At 34.4% G+C, this 23,034-nt stretch overlaps 1 protein-coding gene across 1 annotated transcript in view; it reads left to right on the forward strand.

Moving 5' to 3' along the window:
- Positions 1-23,034, forward strand: part of LOC124991318 (cadherin EGF LAG seven-pass G-type receptor 2-like) — a 138,975-nt gene that overhangs the window by 56,703 nt on the left and 59,238 nt on the right. The window contains exon 17 of the mRNA XM_047562120.1: positions 22,804-22,945. Within this exon, the coding sequence (XP_047418076.1) occupies positions 22,804-22,945 (142 nt within the window). The remainder of the gene's footprint in view (positions 1-22,803; positions 22,946-23,034) is intronic.

Here is a 23,034-nt window from a genome sequence, read left to right on the forward strand (position 1 = left end):
ATTGGCAGTGATGCCATCCTACCATAAAACTGTTGCTTCATTTGAGGCAAGTTTATATGCAGGCCCCTCTCTTATTTGTAATTGGGAACATTAAAGCTCAGGCCTAGCATGTGTAAGGCTCTGGGATCAATCTCCAGTATAAATACATACATACATACATTTATACATACATAATCAATTATTGCACTTCATCACGTCAAAGGTTAGAGAATAAAAATACCAAAATCATATCAATATAAGCAGAAAAAGCATCTTACAAAATCCAACACCAACTCATGATAAATATGTAAGCAAAAGTAGAAATAGAGGGGAATTTCTATGATCAAGAATATCTACATAAAACTCAAGCTAATTCCTTATACCTAACAGGAAGACCATAGATCTTCTGCTAAAAATAGGAACAGAGTGAGGATGTACTCTCTCATCATTTCCAACATCATACCATAAATCTTAGTTGATGTAATAAGACAATAAATAATAAAACAGTTTCTGATTATAAATGAAGATAAAAAACTTTATTTACAGATACTACACTTAACAAAATTTCCTGGAACTCACAAGCCATTATAGTAAGTTTTCAGGTGCTAGTTTAATATTCTAATATCAACTCTTTTCCTGTATACCTTCAATGAACAAGTGGAAATGAAAGTTGAAAATACAATACCATTTATACTAGCACCCCTCAAAATGAAATAGGTATGTATAAATATTAAAAAATATCTGCAAGCTTTATGTGAGAAATACTGTAAAACTCAGATGAAATAAATTTTAAGAAGAACTGAATAAATGCAAACTTATTCCATGTTCATGAATGGAAGACTCAATTTTTTTTTTTTTGGGGGGGGTGCTGGGGATCGAACCCAGGGCCTTGTGCTTACAAAGCAAGCACTCTACTGACTGAGCTATCTCCCCAGTCCCTCAATGGTTTTAAAATATCATTTCTTCACAATGCTATCTACTACAGATTCAGTACAGTCTAATGAGAATCTTAGCCATTAATTTTATGGATATTGGCAACTGATTCTGAAGTTTATTTAGAAAGGCTAAAGATCCAGAATGACCCAAACTATATTGAGAGGAATAAACTTAGGATACTAAAATTAAGTACTGGCCTTCAAGATAGTATAAATTCACAGAATCAAGATAATGTGGTATTGAAGAAAGAACAGACAGATAAATCAATGAAACAGAATAGAGATCTCTGAAGTAGACCTACACAAAGTAGTTAATGATATTTGACAAAGGAACAAAAGTGATACAATGGAGCAAAAGCAGTTTTTTCAATGAATGGTGCCAATCAAGGACACTCTCATGCAAAGGGAAAAATGTAGACAAAGACTTATTGATCACAATGTAAAATGCAAAACTACATTAACTCCTAGAAGACGAAGTTGGAGAAAACCTAGAAGTTTCATATGACAGTTTTTAGATACAATATGGAAAGCAAGATACATGAAAGAAAGAATTGGTGAGCTGAGCTTTATTAAAATTATTTTTTAAATGAAAGGCAGTGTTCAGAGAATTTAAAAACAAATCACACTGAGAAAAATATTTGCAACAGATATATCTGATAAAGTACACAAATAATGATAAAACATCAACAATAAGGAAATAAACAACTTCAGTAAAAAGTGGGAAAAAGATTTGAATAGATACTTTATCACAGAAGACATGTAGATGGAAGTAAGCATATGAAAATATGCTCAACATTATGTCCTTAGAGAATTGTGAATTAAAACAATAATGAAATACCATAACAAATCCATTAGAATGGGTAAAACCCAAAACAATGATAACACCAAATGCTGGCAAGGATGTGGAGCAACAGGAACTCATATTCACTGCTGGTGGGAATGCTCAGTGGAAGACAGCAACGATTTCTTCAAAATAAAATGTGTTCTTACTATCCTATGCAGCAGTCATGCTCCTTGGTATTTACCCAAATGAATTGAAAACGTATGTACATACCAAAATCTGTACACAACTGTTTATAGCAGCTTATTCATCATTGCCTAAACTTGGAAGCAAACTTCAGTAGGTGAGTAGGTAAACTGTACTACACACAGACAATAGAACATTATTCAGCACTAAAAGGAAGTGAATGATTGACCCATACAAAGACATGGAGAAAACTTAAAAACATATTATGAAGTGAAAAGAACCAGTCTGAAAATATCACATGCTGTGTAAATTTCAACTGTATGACATTCTGGACAAAGTGAAATATGGAGACAATAAAATGATTAGAGACTATGAGGAGTTGGGGGAAGGAAGGGAAGAAGAGGCAGAACACAGAGAACTATTCTGCATGACCTTATGCAAACCTATAAAAGTGGGCACTAATGTAAGTTGGACCTTGATTGATATGTGTCAACATAGATTCATTGATTGTAACAAAGTGCCACCGTGATACCAGATATTGATAGGAAATGAAACTGAGCTTGTATGAAAACAGGAGAATATGGCATCTCTGTGTACTCTCCACATAGTTTTACTCAGAATGTGAATCTTCTTCAGAAGATAAAGTTTAATATTAGAATAAAAGGAGCACGCTGCTTAAAAGACAACTTACTTCCAAATAATATTTGTAGTAACAATTGTTTTATTTTTTAATTTAGTGCTTTTTCTGAAACAATAAAAAGATTACAAAGAGCAATTTGAAGATTTAGAGCTCTATAATGGAAAAAGTTGTGTTCTTTGCAAATTCTTGTGACAGAAGTCAGCTGGACATAGCATTGATGTGGTTTGTAAATATCTATTTATTGGGGTTTTTATATTTAATGATAAATTCACAGAATGCTAGAGACAGTTCATATTGGCTTGCAAGTGCCCTTTATTAATGTGTCTTTCCAATTTTTCTTTAAGTAACATTTTGGTAGTTTGAATATTTTCAAAATTTTTACACCATGGTATTTGGCAAACTCTATAATTTGGAAATTTCTTTTCTTTGGCAATGGATGTGGACTCTTGTTCAATAGCAGCATCCCAGTGTATCACCCCTAGTATATGTAAAGTCTCTGAGACATGGAATTGACCAGATCTTCTCTCTTCTGATTCCATACTCAGTATGTGGTCCAAGGCATTCTTCAAAGGTGGGATTCAAAAGGCATTTGTTGAGTTGTTGAATCTGTTTTGAAAGTTAATAGCAGTGATGTTATGATAGAAGGCAAATGAGAAAATTCAGTCACCATAGGTGGAAGTACAATGAGAAGTGAGGCTAAAATGAAAGGTTAATAGAGCATTTTTCTTAGGAAATAAGAGGGAAAAAAAGGTACATTTTTAAAGGATAATCTAAAAAGGAAGCTCAATATCGTGTGTTTTATTGGAAAATAGAGACGTAAAGTATGATCAAGATTTTACATGCCAAAGATAGTGAATCAATAGTTAACCATTTTTAGAACAGTATTGTAGCAAAAAAATCTAAAAGGCTGAAAACTGATGAATATTTGGATGAATAATTGAACAGCAAAGGCATGTGAAGGAGCCACTCCTCCTTCCTCTTGGGAGGACTGACAACACTTCAGGGCCTCCTGCTTCTTGGGTGGGTGCTTGCTTCCTCACCCAAAGCTCTGCGTGCCTACTCAGTGAAAGGAGGAGCAGGAATTAGAAGGTCATTTCCAGCTGGAAAGTTAAAAGTTTCGTGCTTCTTTGAAAATATTCAGAGTAATGGAAGGAGGGGAAAAGATGATAGCTTGAGGAATGAGGATCATCTTTCCATGTAAAAAAAGAATCTGGAAATATTGGTAAATGGAAAGGAAAGATCCAAAGTAGGTGATGGATTAGACTAAATAGTTAAAGGTGGGAAGACAGTTACAGACTGGAGTGAGAAAAGGAATATAGGCAAGGGTACAAAGTCTACAGGAAAGAGGAAAAAAAAAATTTCTCAGGAAATAATGACAAAAATGTCCTGAAATAAAGACCCTTGTGTTACTGCTCTAAATATTTTATATACAGTATATCTTAAATTATTCAAAAAAATCTAAAAGACAGGAAGTTTTTCATTCTTGTTTTGTAAGTGAGGAACTGGAATGTTCCCTGCCCAAAGGACATGTTATAGAAACAGGATTTGAACCCAGAATTCTGACTTCAGAATGTGTAGGGCAGCAGGCAGAAATCTGGCTTGAGACCTGTTTAAACCTGGCTTGAGACCAGACAGATACCTCAGCCAAGTTATTTGCTACTTTATGTCTCTGTTTCCTTAGTCATCATATAGGCACAGTATTTTCTTTCCATACATATGACCTATAGTGGTATAATGAACTTACTTGAGAAATTATATTTTAGAATGAGTTAAGTATGATTGATATGTAGAATATTTTATGTCAAATGGACAAAGGTTATCAAAATTTTATTTTAGGGACTAAAAACTAAGGCCCTTATTTTCAAATGTCCTCGATGACTTCATTAAAGTAGACAGGGCCATATCCTAAAAATGAAGAAAAATTGTATTGGAAGCAAAAGAAACATGGAAAAGATTTGGACAAATTAATACTGAAGAATCCCCAGTAGTACTACTATTTTTACTCCAGTTTGGTAATGGGAAATTTGCCAGACCATAACAAAGGAAATTCCAGATTATGATTTAGCAGATACTCTAATGTTGGCTGCAGTGCCATTTTGCTTTCTGTCAACATTCATACCATCTTATATTATTGCAGTGTGTCAGACATACAATTGCACTTGCTATGGAAACAGATTTCTCATGAGATTCTGAACGTTAGACGACAACAATGTTGGATACATACACCCATAGAAGAGCTTTTCTTTTTGCATTTTCTCTTTTTTCTTGGGCCAAAAGAAGAAAATGCAGAAATGAAGTCTGAGGATAGGCGACTTCTTATTTTTGTGATTTACTTGACCCTGGATATGACTTTGCTTCTATTTTCAGTGTTTAATCCACGACTTTGTCTTTTTCTAAAATGTAGCAAATTTAAAAGCCATGATGAAAACCAGGGTGGGAAGTAGTATTATTACTTTTTTTTTTTTTTTTTTTTTTTTTTTTTTTTTTTTTTTTTTTGCTATTTTGGCTCAAGAATAGTCTGTGTGGGGATAAAAAGACAAAGGGAAAAAATGTTCATGCCCACCCACAACTGAAAAGCCCTCCTAAGTTAAAGTAATTAAAGTCCAGCTTGTGGCTAGAGGTTGTGTGTGTCTAAACCCCAGAGATAACATAAAAACGGCCTCTAGGCATCCTCTGAGACAGAAGATGTTCAATCAGATTCCAAGAACTCAAGAACATGTGTTTTACAAGGGAGAAAGCCAAAATACAAACTTTCCTGTAAGTACTGCAAATACCATATGGAAAATTGATCCCATAAACTAAGAAGAAAAACATAATAAAGGAATGATTTTTGAATCCCACTATGCCAGTTAAGGGATATATTTCAGTTTTCTATACTAATTTCCAGAAAATGACTGAATTAAAGGGGGAGATTTGATGAGTAGTTCAAGTATAATTTCTGGTTCTCTTAGTAAAGTTTATACCTTGTCTTGTTACTTGCAAAATCAACCAGAGAGAGAAAGAGACAGACAGACAGACATACCATTAATTTCATTAGCTTCCTGTATTATTTTGGTAGTTTGGATTAGTATTTGTTTCCCCTCAAGTAAAGCTGTTGCATGGAGGCAAATTTATTTGTTTAAGTTGTAAATAGCCTCCTGATGTATAGAGAGATCAGAGAGGTCATATTTTCTATTTGAGATGCTACTTACTGTATTTGTTTATACTTATTAAGGCAGAGTAGAGTTCAGTGGTGAGAGCATAAACTACAATTATCATAAGCTCTGACCTTACATGAAAATGATATTTTACATGATTTTTACTATTATTTTTAAGTTATGTAGTATGTATAATGACATTTTATCAAATCTTGAATTTTTCCTGAGACCTCTGTGGTTTCTAATATTTAAAATTTTACTTTAATCAATTCAAATATATGTATTTTTATTGTCTCTTTTAGATAATTCTATCATGTTCTGAAGGACATTTTGTGCTTTATAATTTTGTATACTTACCTTTTTCAGGGATTTTCTTTTTTAAATAGAAAGGCCATTGTCTGACTTATAAAATTATTTCTCTAGAACGGATTTGCTTTTATTTTTACTTGGCACTCTGAATATTATATAGTCTGGATCAAATTTTTTTGGATCAAATTTTATATTAATTGCTTAATCTTTTCATTGAGATTCCCACAGTGTGAAAAAATAGGGCAAATTTGAATTCTATACCAGGTAAAGCACAGTGTTATAGATTTTATTTATTCTACGGAACCGTTGCTTTTCCTTTCCAGAGCCCTGGGCAGAAAGGTTTTCTGCCATGCACAAAATGTAGGTACCATACTCCTAATGAGAGTGTCAGCTCTCACCACTGACACTGCATAGACTTGTCACTTTCCACTTCTTACCTCTTTAAGCCTAGTCCCCCATGATCCCTATGCAGACACTAATGCTAAGGATTTCACTATTTGGATCTGAGGAAATCTAATGAAGTAAAGTGTGAACTTGCACCTTTGTTCTGGCTTTCAGTTTTCTCTCCAGTAAGGCATCAACAAATTTCCATTTCTGGCTTGTAAATTTTATTCAGAAGCCTCAACCTTTAGCATTCTCGAAATTTAGTAGTAAAAAATTGTGACAGTTAATTTTTTGTGTCCACTTCACTGGTCCAAGGAATTCCCAGAAAGTTGGGAGAACATGTTTTCCAGGTGTGTCTGTGAAGGTGTTTTTTAGAAGAGATCACCATTTAAATCAGTGGGGTGTGTTAAGAAGTTCTGCCCCCACCAATGTGGGTGGGTATCATCCAGTCCACTGAGACAGAAAGAAAGGTGAAGGGAGGGTGAATTCTTGCTTTCTGTCATAGAGTTAGGAAATCCATCCTCCCTGCCTTTGAATATCAGAGATCCTTGTTCTTGAGGAATTAGACCACTTCCTCTCCTGAGTCCTGGTTCTCAGGTCTTTATAATGGAGCTGAATGACACTGTCAGCTTTCTTTCCTTCTTCACCATGAAGTTTTCACAACATTAGGAATGGATTAGGTTTTTTTTGTTGTTGTTGTTATTGTTGTTCTTGTTTTTTATTGTGGTGCTGGGGATTGAACCCAAGGCCTTCTGCATTCTGCATGCCAGGCAAGCACTGTACCAACTGAGCTATATACTTGGCCCCAGGAAGGGATTAGTTTTTAACACACATTTTGGTAATGTCAAGTTAGCTTCTGATAGAAATATAATAGTCTCCTCTTTCTCTGCTCCTCCTTGCTAAACACATCTATAAGTCATGAACATAACATTCGAGACAACCAAAAAATTCTGAAAGATTTTAGGAAGAAGGGGAACTGCAATGGAACCCCAGGATTTGAGGAACAGCATATCAGCACAGCATCTCTTATTTCCTCACGCAGCAAAAGGAAGAGAACTAAACTTCTCATTTTCTGAACCCCTAAGGAAAACAGAAGGCAGACCAGGTAGGCTCATTCCTCCTCAGGATGGGATGGGAATTCCTCTGACAACCTCAGGGAAGGCCAGTGGCTTGAAGGATGGATCAGGATACCTGAAAATAATTAGCAGCCATTAGAAGAGTTCTCCCAAGATGCTCCCTGTCTCTTGTGGGGAGGCATCAAGGTGGGTGAGTTGAACCAGAGAACATCACCCAATCACTAAATGCAGTTAGGCCACGGACACAGCTTCCACCTTAAGGCCTAGTACTCCTCTCCTGTTTTAGTCAGCTTTTTTGCGGCTGTGACTAAAAGATCTGACCAGAACAATTTTAGGGAAGAAAAGTTTATTCAAGGGTTTACAGTTTCAGAGGTGTTAGTCCATAGAAGGTGGACTCCGTTCCTCAGGGTTCAAGGCGAGGCCGAACATCATGGCGGAAGAGTGTGGCAGAGGGAAGCAGCTCACATGATGATCAGAAAGCAAAGAGAGAGACCCCATTCACCAGATACAAAATATATCCTTCATAGCCATGCTCCCAGTGAACTACTTCCTCTAGCCACAACTCACCTGCCTCCAGCTGCCACTCAATTAATCCAACAGGGATTAATTCACTGATTATGTTAAGGCTATAACGCTGTCATTTCTCCTCCAAACCTTCTTGAATGGTCTCACATGTACACATGAGTTTTGGGGGGATACCACATCTAAACCATAACACCTCTCCAAATGAGGGACGGTTGGGCAGCAGAGGTTACTGTTGGGTGATTTCTGCTACAACAAATTATGGTCCAGGAGGTGGTCTCTGTCCCCCAGAAACAAAAGAGATGACTTCTTGCTAAAAGACTGCCATGTCAGAAAAGCTACTTCACTCAGTTGGGCCTGAGTCTTCTCTTTCCCACTAGGAGACACTGGGAGAGGCAGGAGTAACTATGTAAAAAGAAGCATTAGGCTTGGAAGCCACTTTGTCCCTCTGGGTCTGAGATTTCCCTTTTGATGGAGAGATGTGCCTAGTGGTCTAGTTTGGGGAAATCTTTTTCTTTTAAATTTGTTTTATTTGTTCTTTTTAGTTATACATTACAGTAGGATGTATTTTGACATATCATATATACATGGAGTATGACTTCCCATTCTTGTTGTTGTACATGATGTGGAGTTACACTGGTTGTATATTCATATATGAACATAGGAAAGTTATGTCCAGTTTATTCAGGGAAAGCATTTTCACTCCTATAGGCAGCACCAAAAGTGAGCATTAGGAGTCTCAGTGGTGCCAGTCAAACCAGTGAGACCAGAATAACCCACACATTTCTGAAAAATAAATCGGTAACTGGGAACACAGCTCACAGAAATGCAGACCAGGACCTATATGTTAAACCTAAACAGTTACTGTTGTGTAAACAAACGAACAAAAAGGTCAGGGATGGTGGCACACATCATCTGTCACATGCCTGTTGAGGATAGAAAGTTTGAGCCCACCATGGACAACTTAGTAAGGCCCCATCTCAAAATAAAAATGTCTGGAAATGTAGCTCAGTGATACAGTGCTTGTCTATCATGCATGAGGCCCTGGGTTCAATTCCCACGTAAGGGAGAAAATGTTCAGAATGCAATAGGAAATCCCCTGTTAACACATACCCATAGTGAGTTCAATCAGATGTTAGAATGAAGAGAATTTTAAAGCAGCCATCATAAATACGTATACTCCAAAGTATAACTGTAAATTACATCAGAGTATAGGATGCAACTAAAGCTGTGCATGGTTACATGCAGAAAGGCCTCAAATTAATAATTCAAGCTATTCCCTTGAGAAACAAGAAAGACACAACCAAAAAAAACACTCAAAACAAGATTGTCAGAATTTTTTTCCAGAGCAACTCCACCATTTTACATGTGTATCATTGAAGTACAAATGATTCAATTTCTCTTGATCTTCTTCAGTATTTTGTGTTGTTGCTATTTTTATTTAAGTCATTTTGAGAGATATGAAGTGGTTATCACTTTGTGGTTTTACTTTCCATTATCCTAATGGCTGATGATATTCTTTTCATTTGCTTTTTTACTTTGGACATATTGCTTTAGGAATACTGTGTTTATATGTAATATTAACTTGTCATTTGTATTATCAACCTTTTTTCCTTCTTCATTTTACCTTTCAACATTTCTGTGTCCTTATATTTTTTATATGTAAGCAATTCTGTGTATATTTCTGAGTTCTCCTTTTTAAAATTTAAAACTATAGCCTGTATTTTTTAAATTGGCAATTCTGATAGATTTACATTCATTGTGGTTGTTGATACATTCAGATTTGTCCTACAATTTTATTTGTACATTTAAAAAACTTTGTAGTTCCTTTTTAAAATTTTTCTCCTTTTTGGTTGACTGAAATTCTTTATGCTTTTCTGTCCACTTATTTCAAGGTCTATACATTATATTCTGTCAGTTAGTGGCTACTCTGAGGAATTTCCTGAAACTAGTCAGAGTTCATTAAGTAGACAGAAACTCAGGCATAAGAAGAGGCAAAATTTAATATAAAGAATTATACTTTAAAGCACAAATAAGATTATAGAAGTCAATCTATGTCGCCGCCCGTGGATATTTGTTACCGCCCGCAGCAACAATTGCATGGGTATTTATCAAAGGTGGACTGGAAACTAAGCTACTTCTACTTCTGAGCTGCTTCCTTACTTGCTTACTTGTTTATAGAGGATAGAGGAAATGAAGCTTACTTGCTTTGAGAGGAAGTTTTAGAGAAAGACAGGCTTGCTACGCTTTCTTAAAGGTCTGCTGCTTCTTAGAGATGCATCCTGCATCCTGTGAACTAAAGGTGCGTCTATCTGAGGTGCTTTAGTGATGCATCCCGCATACAACCTAAAGGTGTGTTCTCAGTTCTCCGCTCTGTGATCTACCTTCCACCACTGCCTGCTGCTTCTCTCTGCTAGCTGCTTCTATCTGCTTGCTGCTTCTCCTTCTTCCTTTCTGCTAGTGGCTTCTCTCTGCTTCTTTCTGCTAGCTGCTACTTTTTGGCTTCTGCCTACTGCCCGCTTATATTCCCTCCAGGAAGCGGAGGGCGGGGCCATGCCAGTTGAGATCAGACGAGGAGCCAGCTGCCCAATCAGGAGCAGGCGCAAGCAGGAGCACTCGGGAACACCTGTGTAAGCATACCGCGGATGTGACCAAAACAACTTCTGGCTGGCCGCCAGGCACCATCCCGGTGCAGCACACATGGTACGGCCCCCAACAAATCTAAATATAAAACTTGCCAATTAAAGCTGCAGACCATAATACTGAATACAAACCCTTTAATACAGATGTTGGGGTCTTAAGCCCCCTTTCTCTTCTTGATCAGCGACAAGGGAAGGGGACACTCTCCAACAAGGTCACACCAGGATAGGTAGGGCCGACTGACTGCCCACTCCCAGCCCTCTGGGCGGAGGACAATCAGACGAGTAGGGAGACCAGCCACAGCAGGAACTTGTTTATTGAGGAAGAAACAGCTTTTATGTACGGTGGGGGCTAGGTGGGAACCAATCAGCTTAAAGGTCAGCAAGGCATGGGGGGATTCACGCAGGTAAGAGTCCCATAGGACTATATGGCAAGCACAAGCTGATCAAGTTTGCGGAACTGTTGTTAACCAATCCCTGACGGTGGTCCGTTTTATTGTCATTAACCTTTGAAACCGCCTTTGAGGCCTTGATCTTGCTCACTCACCAGGAAGTTAACGTGTCATTAGTCCCAACATACAGAGACCTTTAAACAACAACAACCACCAATTGTTTAGTTAACCATGGTAGTTAACTACAAATGTGCTAAAGGACAATGATAAGTTTTCCTGAGGCAACAGGTGTAAAAGAGGAGCCCCCATGTCAAGGCTGAGGAGGAGAGGACAGTGCAAGCACTGAGGGACTAGGACAGGGCCTCCTTCTCCTCAGGTTGAGCACATCACCTCTGAAAGTGGGTGTGCTACCACAAGAGCCTGCCGCCTTCCTTGGAAAGAAAGATACCCAAAGGCCAGGGCCTAAGCTAGTCTATAGAAACAGACACAGAACCCTGATGGTGTCATTGGTATTACCCAGAAAGCAGGCCTGTCTGCTGATGGTGATAGCTAAGGGAGCAGGGTACTGCTGGAGAGCTCCTCTGTTGATTTGTTTGGGAACAGCTGAGTGGAGAGTGTTACTTGAGAGAGATAGAAAGTAGTCTATGAGGGTTACTGGAATCCCTAAAAGTATGTCAGCTAGCAAACAGAATGTTTAAAAGTTAGAAGGTCTAGGTCCAGCTTCACAAAGTCAGACTAAAAGAGTGATTAGAACCTTCAAGACAATCTTTAGATAACTGGCATAAAAGCTGTTATGGTTCAAATCTAGGAGGTCCCCTGAATTCTCATGTGTTCAGAGGTGGATTTGGGGAAAGTAATTGGATCTTCAGGGCTCTGACTGCACCAGGGGATTAATCCACTCAGGAATAAGTAAACTATGGAGTGTGGCAACTATTTGGAGGAAGTAGGTCACTAGAGGTGTGCTCTGGAAAGGTCTATCTTCTCTCTAGACGGTCTCTTTTTTCCCCCTCACTCTTTCTCTGCTTCCTGGTTGCCTTGAGTTGAGGAGCTTTTTCCCATCATGCTCTTTCCACCATGATGTTTCTGTCTTGGAGTCAGCCAACCATGGACTGAAATCTCTCAAACAGTGAGCCAAAATGAATCTTTCCTCTCCTAATTTGCTTTTGTCACAGCAACAAAGAGCTGACTAACACAAAAGCTTAACGAACATTATTACTAATTTGGGTTGAAAGTCACTCCCAGTTGACTTCAAAATATTATGATCTTTTTATTTACTTTGCCTCTTTGATAGACAAGCTATCTGTATGTATTTCAGTTTGTATTTTTAATAGTACTGTTTACTTATTTTTTTATTATGAATACTTTTAAATAGCAATAGAAAATGCACTCAGATTTATTTACATACTGCCTAATCTTTGTTTTTCTATACTTTCTTCTATCCAGCATTTTGTGATGATTTCCCTTTCCCTTGAAATTTTTATAAATGCTTTTAAAATGTAGGACTGTTAATAATAAATCCTTTTTTATTTATCACAAATAATATGAATGATAATTCAACAGAAACAAATTAATAGTGGTTATGGTTGAGAAGGTTGAAATATTACTTCTGCTAATATATTTTCTTCAGTGTTTGTTTTGTGAAAATGTGTCCTGATATAGACTTTTTTTTTGTACATGGCTTAAACTATTTTCTGCTTTCTACATCCTCCTGTGGATCCATCTGTTCTTGAAAATACATGGTCATCATGTGGTAAAATGTTTCAACTTTTCCTTTCTTTTTATTTTCCTTAATTTGTATACCAATTAATTATACATAGTGTGAGGCAGTCTATTCTGTTCTCCACTTCTCTTAATCACTTCCTTTTCATTTTCTATTTCCTATCTACCATATTCTTTATCATTTCTTCTTACCTGTGCCTTATCTTCTGTTGACATATCCATTGCATATAAAATTATACTTATTACTTTTTATTTCTTAAAGTTTAATTTAGTTCTTTTAAAGTATGCTTAGATTCATTTTTGTAGTCTCTGGTTTCTTATTTCTAATTTATCTCTTCAAATTTTATATTTTCACTTAATAATTAAAATATATGAAGCACCTGGAGGTCAAATCTCTTGATGATTTTTATCAGCAAATGCTCATATAATGGGTAACGTTCCTCTATTTGATCTTGCATGCTAATTCATGTATAAGTAGTTTAATTCTGATGGAATTTTTTATGATTATTTATAATGCCAACAAGAAACACATATTTCTGTGAGATTATCCATACATATACATCTGAACTGTATTATCCCTCTTCTTTTTTGAAAATCAAGAATGGCTTCTTCTAAAGACAAACTACTTTTGCTTCTGCTTTGAGAAAAGGCTGCCTACTTATTAAAAACCACTATAATCTTTTTTCCAGAAGACCTGTGTCTGAGGTCCAGTGCCCTTAACTTCTTGCTGCTTTAAGTTTTAGGATCTAAGTGACAGTATAGTCACTGGCCACCTTTAGCAATGACTTGTAAATTCGAGTTCCAATTTCCTTCTCTCTTTTTTTCCTGACAATGCAATATCAATTTTTTAGATCCATTAAATATATTAATCATCATTTTTAAATTTAGGACTTAGTTACTTGTAGTAGTACAGTCCTTCAACACAATCACTGATTACTACCAAAATCAAAATTCTCAAATATACTTTTAATTACCTAAACTTAGTTAATAAATGACAGTGATTCTGTCTTAGAAATTACTGTTGTACACAGTCAAAACATTTAAGAATATTCAGGGGTAAAAATTTTAAGAATTTTTCATCACTTTTATTTTAACTTTACCTGAATGGGCATTTTTATCTTTTCCTGAATTTCCATTTGAGATTTTTAGAGGTTATTTTAGAGATATTTTGGAAATATTTCAATGCAAGTTCCAGATGATTTGTTTAAAAGTTTAGGTTACCTAAGATTTTACCACACAGATAAGAAATTTTAGTTCCCATTAAACTTAGCAAGAATTGGACCTCAAAGTCATGGGGATAAACTTATTCATGAGAATATATTTATGAGGATAGTAAATTACTCATTTTAAAGTTGTCCTGAAATTTAATTTAAATTAAGTGAAAGGTATTTTATGAATAGAAGTTCTATTAATATAGCTTTTCTTGATTTAGATTATTAATGTGAAAAATTTATTCTTGACTTGTATCAGATAATATATTGTAAGTCATCCACAATAAAAGTGCTAGAAAAAAAATGATAAACACAAAATATAATTTTTATTGGAAATTTATCAGTTTACAAAAGACAAAGTACATATGTATTTAAAAAGTAGAAAAAAAAAAAAAGTCCAAACTCTAAAACCTAATTAGGAAAGTGAAAATTTTAGGAATCTAAACATATCATTTTCAGTTTCAAACAATGACTTAAGAATTTTTCCATCATATCTCCAACCATTATTTTCTATTATTTATTGCATAATTCAATGAATCACTAATATAATACATTGAGCACATCACAATCATAGGAGTGGCTTGCTCAAAATAGAAATTCTTGGAACCCATCATATACTAAGGAAATTAGAATCCTTGGGAACCTGGGTACCTTTATATTTTAAGAATTCCAGGTAAATCTAAAATAGTTTGAAAATAGTACATGAAATGATCTCTGGATTAATTCTCACACTTGAATTACATAATTTGGATCCTGAATTGTTCTTTAGAAACTTATATTGGCTTGAGATGAATTTCTCTACTATATTGTTCCCCTGCTTTCTGTAAGAATTCTTTTTAAACTACTATGTCCCTGTTTTCTGAAGGCCTGTAGCAGTCTGTGATGATTGATTGAGCATACTTATTTTCTAACCGTTGAATACATTATGTTTTGTCTTAGAGTTTGGGATGAGAATAATCCTTGGCATTATTACCATGTAATAATGTCTTTTCACAGTTTTTAGAATAATATCTAAAATGTATATATAATACATGATTTTGTTAATAAGCAGCCCTATATGAATGATTATATGTACAATTACATACAAATGTAATATAGTAATTATACTTAAATTTGAAGTTTTAATTTAGCAAACATCATGCTACACAATCACACTATTACTGTCCTGGATGGGAGTCTTGGAATAAGCTTGATTTTTTTTGTGCACTGCTATACCAACGTTGCCTTTGGTGTCTCCTTCCTTTCCAGATTAGTTTATGCTCTTTTCAGAGATCACATGTATCCTCAGTTACAGGTATAAGTGTACTGTATTGTTCTCTTGTTTTGAAGCAAGAGAAGGCATTTTTTTCACTTTTATACAAAAGCATCTCCTCCACTCATTGTCTCTTGTCTTACAAATAGAGAATTAATTTTTTTCCCAATTAGTATTTATGCTCTGGGATCTCCATGTCTTCTCTCTTTCAGTGTCTGTGTCTCTGTCTCATTGTCTCTGTTTCTCTCTCTATATATATATATATTCACACACTCAATTATGAATATGTATATATAAACTTATGGGTATACACAGCTATAAATATACAAATATGTATAGACTATATCCAGTCATACATTGAAATTTATATATTGTATTTACATAAACATAGATACACAAATACTTTTATATAAACATCAATGTAATATATCATATATAGATATGTATATAAATTCATATATGCACACATCCAGAATGAAAGACCTGAAGATACCCAAGCATGAATATCAAAAGAAAAATGTTTATAGTACCTTTGAATATTTAGCAAATTTTCTATCATTTTGTTTTGAAATGATACCATATATATAAATTTAATGGAGAAAAGACATGAGATGTTGGTGTTTGAGTAGCTGTTTTAAAGACCCACCACAAATTTTGCTGTCTAGACCAGAAGATGATTTCTGATATAGTTAAGTTTCTTCTAACTTCCAATGTCAACAAAATAATTTGGGTTTGTGTTAACTCATAACTTCACATGCATTTATATTTAAATGAAATGCATACTTAAATCTTAATTTTGCAAATGAATTTTTTTCTGATGATTTATAATGCCAACAAGCCACATGTATTTCTGTGAGATTGTGCCATGCATACACATTTGAACTGTACTGTCCTTCATTTTTAAAATAGTGTTTCCCAACTGTTATCACTGTGGCTTCTGAAATTGAACACAAACACATGGTTTAGTACCCAATTTTTCTGTTTTGTGCTTCCAGTTCTGTCTCACCAAATAGTAACAACCTTGTTTAGTTTATCCTCTGTGTCACACACTGATTTTTATGATGAAAGTTCTAGTTAAAACTAAAATACATCGCTGTAAATAACAGAAGTTGCCAAGTTTAAGTAATAATTTCAATAAGAATGAATGCAAAGATATGTATCTTAACCAAAAATTTAAAGAATCACTTACATTAAATAAGTAATATATAAATGTAAAAATGATTGCAATGTTCATGAGGTGGAAATATTGTTTTGAATATGGACTTGATCTTGAGAAGTTTCATGTAAAATATAATTAAAATAATATGAAGCACAGTGTGATACTTCAGTAGAATCAATCATTTTATATATTAGAAAATTTGCAAATTATCTTGCCTTATTGGTAAATTCAGACTTCCATTTTTTTTGATTAGTAAATGTGTAGGGATTGATGAAAATAAAAACTTTAAGAACTCATCACAAACTAGCATTTGATTAATATGTAGAAGACTATATTCAAAAAGCCTTTGCTATTCCTTAATATTACTATTTAATTTGTCAATCTGTAAGAATCAAGATCTTCACAACACTGTATGCAATATATAACTCCATTTGTTTTCTCGTGAATTCTCTACAGGCACTGAATATTCAAGCAAATAATTGACAGTCGTCATTTTCAATTAGATATTAAAGACTCACACCTTCTTGAAACATTTCTGTGAAAGAATGCCCTATCTGCTGATAACTAATCCCCTAGTTTCCTCTTACAGTTAATTTTGTTTTATTATTTTGTTTTTGTACTACTCTGCTTTTCATAATAAGAATCAGTGTATAGTGTCCATGTTAGTATAGCAAATTATCAGAAATTGGGTTAACTTTATTAAGTTTCCATTTAGTACTTTTTATTTAACTATAATTTATATAAGGAATGGTTCATAGCTGCCCAAATTGTTTGTGAATTTAACTTATTTGCTTTTTAAGAATCAATACACTTTCTACCTTTAAAGAAACCCATTCTATCTCCAGAATATAAAATGAAAAGTATAAGTACTTTTTAAAAATTATAATTTCTACTTTAATAATAATAATTTATTAATTAAGAAATAAGAAAACACAGATGGCTTTGGTTTCTTTACTAAAAACCTTAGATTAGTGTGCAACAAGGTCGAAATTGAAAATGTCTTTTCCTGTTACTTAAAGATAATCTTAACTCAATTTATTTCTCTTTAATTGGGAACAGGTTTGAAAGAACCTCCCGGATACATTAGCTAAGTTTGTTTTTTGTTATTAAAATTTAGCTAATAAATATATGTAATAAAATTCCAGAGTATGAGCATTGCAGGAGTTTAATAGTTCTAAATTTTCAATGTGCATAACAACTAAAATCTTAGGTTTTCTCCCTTTTTAGATTTTGTATTGATCAAATTTCCATGAACTAATTGTTATACTTCTAATATTTTAATTGAGAACACTTATGTGCATATGCTTTGTTATACTGTAATTGGAGTTCCAGTTAGTCAGGGAAATGATGATCTTTTGCCAAAATTAATTTTGGCAAGCAACTTTGGAATAATATATTAAATCTCAAACCATAAAAACAGCACCTCAGAAAAAAGGAACTGATGATTCAAGGTTGGCAGTGTCTCTCTGTGCTTAATTTAAGGACTAGCTTAAAGGCTGGTTACAATGATATTAGAGAAGGAAGAATATATCCTTCCAACATGTTTCCAGAGTTCAAAAATATAATGGAGATATCAAAAAGATTGTTGAAAATTACAGCTTTGGAAATTAGGTCAAGAGATGGATTTGGAAGCTACCAATAAATAAAAGCCAAAAATCATAATAGAAATATTTCTTGAAATCCTTTAGACAATTTCCCTGTGAGGAATATGTATTTGCCTGTAGCCTCTCTCCTTTTCAGTAATGTTTCCTCTATTTAGGCTTGTTAATTCCTCATTAAAGAGATACATTAATTTTTGAAGGTAACAAGCTTTATAATACAATTCATAAATAAGTCCAACTCCATTAAATCATGACTCTCCCATTTAATTCTCATCCTGTAATTGTAAAGTGCTTGTTCTTCAACAATTCTGGTTGTACCTTCAATTTACAATGTCCTTTCAATGATGGCACTATGCTATATCCTCCTTAATAAAGACCTCAGTGACCATAAGTGACTTTTACATGTGTCTTTTTAGAGTAAGACTCTTCAAAACTAAGTAATATACTTTCCCGTAAATTGTTTGTGCAAGAGCTATGGAATATTCAAACAACCATTGTTAGTTGTCTGGTCTATTTCATAATAAATCAATTGAGGAGAGAGGAAAATGTGAATGAATGAATAAGTCCAATAGGTGGCAAGATGAATTTTCTGTGAAGAGACACATTGGGCAGATAATGAAAGGTGAGGAACTCTGTCAAAATTCAGTTTTGATTTAAACCAGCTTGATTTTTTTTTTGCCATCATAGAATCTGAGCCACTAGATATGGGTGTGCGGGGGTAGTGTGGGAAGGAAGAGAGATCTGTACCTTGCATGGAAATTATCCACAATATAATTGAGCAATTTCACTCTCTAAAACAAGAACAACTTGGTTCAGATCATATATTTCCCTGAAAAACTCTGTTTGCTCTTGATTAGGTGAGTAAGCACTTATTAAAAAGAAGAAATATCATTTTCTTGGTGGGGCTCTTAAAGGTAATGTGTAAGTAAATAACATCATTATTGCACATGGGAGTCCTTGGTATAAATAGTGGAATTTAATTATCTGAATATTAACATGATATTAACTCTTGAAGGAAAGCAGTTTTTCTAAAATGTATAATATTACAAGGAAAAATCAGCCAAAAGAACATATAATAACAGATAATAATGACAAGAAATTAATTTTTAGCCTAATAGATTCCCACCTACATCTTACTATAACTATTAATTACTATTCTTTAATGTGATTTGGTTTACACCTCCAATACTCCTTCTATATCTGATTTTACATAGGAATTTTCTCCAACATTTTGCATATATTTTTCACTTCAATTAAAATGAAAAAACAGAAATTTTAAATTGAATACTGACAATAATTTTCATTTTGTAGAGAAACCTAGATCCCTATGTTTGGTTTTAAAAGGTTTTATAGCTGACATTTCATTTTAAAATGTTTAAAATATATTTGGTCTATTTAAAAAATAAAATTTGATTAATGAGGGAAAAGAGCTTGAAATTTTGTTAAAACTCTAATCTAATATACGAAGACGTTATAAAACACACAGACCACAGTTGCCTAGACCACAGTTGCCTAGAAGAGTTTAGGAGGGCATATAATGGAACTATCATTTAGGTGATGAAATATGCCCTTTCAATTAACTGATACTGTTCAGAATTTCTCATAAGGAATAGATACTTTTTTCTAAGTGAACACATAAGTAGGTTAGTGTGGCAATAGTATGAACTTATTATCATGAACTAAAAAGCTTAGTAATACTTCAAGAAGTATTAGTAAGGGAAATAAGGAATGTGTAATCTGATTTAGGCACTTCATTTTCCTAAATCATGGACATAAAGTGGTTTCACTTCACATTCCATTCTGAAAAGTTATCTTTCTTGAGTGTTATGGCCCTTTGGAAATACCTATCATACTATCTGTATTCTTTTTCTTTAAATAATTTATTTTGATTCATTGTAAACAAATTGGGTAAAACTTTTTTCTCTGGTTGTACATGAAGTAGAGTCATACCATTTGTGTAATCATACATGTACATAGGGTAATGATTTTAGTCTCAATCTGTTTTTTCCCTTCCCCCTACCACTCCCACCCCTCTTTCTGCTATACAGTCCATCCTTCCTCCATTCTTGCCTCCCCCGACCCCCCCATTATGTATCACCACCTCTTATCAGAGAGATCATTTGGCCTTTGGTTTTTTGAGATTGGCTTATCTCATTCAGCATGATATTCTCCAACTTTATCCATTTGCCTGCAAATGTCATAATTTTATTCTTCTTTATGGCTGAGTACTATTCCATTGTGGATATATGCCACAGTTTCCTTTTTTTATTTTTTAAGATTTATTCTTACTGTAAACAAATGGGATACATCTTGTTTCTCTGTTTGTACATGAAGTAGAGGCATTCCATTTGTGTAATCATACATTTACCTAGGGTAATAGTTTTTGACTCATTCTGTTATTTATTTCCTTCCCCCCCACCCCTCCCACCCCTCTTTTCCCTCTATATCAGTCCCTCCTTCCTCCATTCTTGCCCCCTTCTACCCCCCCATTATGTGTCATCATCCGCTTATCAGTGAGATCATTCCTCCTTTGTTTTTTTGAGATTGGCTTATCTCACTTACCATGATATTCTTCAATTTCATCCATTTGCCTTCAAATGCCATAATTTTATTATTCTTTATGGCTGAGTAATATTCCATTGTATATATATACCACAGTTTCTTTATCCATTCATCTTTTGGTAGTATGGCCATTTTGAAATATTAATTCTGCCTATCCAAGAACATGGGAGATCTTTCCATCTTCTAAGGTTTTCTTTAATTTCTTTCTGTAGTGTTCTGTAGTTCTCATTGTACAATCCATTCCAATACTCCTCAAAGTATTCCATGAAATGGAAGAGGAGAGAAAACCCTTCCAAACTCATTTGATGAAGATAATATCACCTTGATACCAAAACCAGATAGAGACACATCAAGGAAAGAAAATTTCAGACCAATATCCCTAATGAACAAAGATGCAAATATTCTTAACAAAATTTTAGCAAATTGCATACAAAACATATAAAAAAGATAGTGCACCATGATTAAGTGGGTTTTATCCCAATGATGCAAGGTTGGTTCAACATCCAGAAATCAATAAATGTAATTCACCATATCAACAGACTTAAAGTTAAGAATCACATGACTATTTCAATAGATGCAGAAAAAGCATTTGATAAAACACAGCACCCCTTCATGCTCAAAACACTAGAAAAAATAGGGATAGTAGGAACATTCCTCAACATTGTGAAAGCTATTTATGCTAAGCCTATAGCCAATATCATTCTAAATGGAGAAAAACTGAAAGATTCCCCCTAAAAACTGGAACAAGGCAGGGATGCCCTCTTTCACCACTTCTATTCATCATTGTCTTTGAAATACTAGCCAGAGCAATTAGACAGACCAAAGAAATTAAAGGGACACGAGTAGGAAAATAAGAACTCAAACTATCCCTATTTGCTGATGACATAATTTTATATATAGAGGAGCCAAAGAATTCCACCAGAAAACTTCTAGAGCTCATAAATGAATTCAGTAAAGTATCGCACTCCCTGCCCGCAGAGAGACACGACACCTGGTTCTTTTCAGCCTTTTTATTGCGCGCGTCTACTTCCTCATAGTTCTTTCTTTGTTCTCCTTCTTTGAGGAACTTACACTCCAATATATACAGTACTTGTAACCAATCAGCCTTTGAGCACGAGGGGAGAGCATGCACAGATACAGGCAGCAAAGGCAGGCATACAGTGGACCTGCACTGTCCATCAGGGAGCTCAGCCAATCCCTTGAACTTCCTCAAAATGATGTCAGTTGTTTGTGCAAAAGTTAACTGCTCTGGCTCACTGCCAGGCGCCATCTTAGCCTTGCCACACCTAGGGCCAGGGGTCCGGCCGAAACCCCGACAGTAAAGTAGCAGGATAAAAAATCAATGCTTATAAATCGAATGCATTTTTATTCATAAGTGATGAATCCTCTGAAAAAGAATTTAGGAAAACTTCCCCATTCACAATTACCTCAAAAAAAAAAAAAAAAAAAAAAAAACCTTGGGAATCAATCTATCTGTGTTTTTTTAGGAGCTATAACTACAGTAATTACTTTGTGAGAAAGCATAATTCTAATGCAGTCTGATTTAATTATGAATAGAAAGATAGAAAGTGCTTATCCTTACGTTTTGGCAATGAAAGACATCAATAAAGCTGTTACTTTAATAGATTAACAATGTCTGCTACAGTTGAGAAAGAAAGGGGAAATGATAGCAAGTAGCTTATTAGTTTGTATCCTATATGATAGTCAAAGAATCTTAGAATTCAAACATTCCTAAAGATACTTTAATTCCCTTTTAAATCTAATTGCTGAAAGCATACACTTGTTTGAGATTTAACTCCTATACTGGATTGTGAATTTCTGCAAAATAATAAATAGCTGAATTTAGAGGCAAAAAATACTTGAGATAAACAAAAGTGAATATTTCCAACGAGTAAAACTCTTCAGTAGTGAAATGTACTTCTTCTTAGGTAAAGATGATCCCTTTTTAAGTATTATTCAGGAGACTTGTTGACATATATCCCTAGAATAAAGGGAAATAATTACTATAGATCACCTTGAGTTTTCAATCTATTTTAAAAATTTAATTATCATAAATGGCATGAGCAATATTACATAGGAAATATACACCCATTAAATAAAATATGGAATTCACTGCTGAGTAACTCCAAATAAGAAAGTTTTATGGTAAAATATTAAGCTATATTCTTCTAATGTAAAATAATCAAGGTGACTTGTAAAAGCATGCTCAAACAATAGTGTGAAAGCAAAACTTTGTACCATAAAATTTAGATTAGTAATTGATTAAATATGGCAGCATTTTTGAGTAAACCTGAAATAGATAATATTCTTGTGTTATAGAATATAAATGATGAGCCTCCCATATGCAGTCCACCACATTTGGAAACTCGAATTTACTCCCCTGTTAAGGTTCCTTTTGTTCACCTCAACTGTTCAGACCGAGATTCTCCACAGGAACATCTGAGCTATTCAATTGTAGGAGGTAAGACAGATGACTGCAAATACATCACTTCTATGCTATTTTATAAGCTACCCATGTGAGATATTTTGTAACTGTTGGAAACATATCAA

Source organism: Sciurus carolinensis, chromosome 8, assembly GCF_902686445.1.
Source record: "Sciurus carolinensis chromosome 8, mSciCar1.2, whole genome shotgun sequence".
NCBI classification, from domain to species: Eukaryota; Metazoa; Chordata; class Mammalia; order Rodentia; family Sciuridae; genus Sciurus; species Sciurus carolinensis.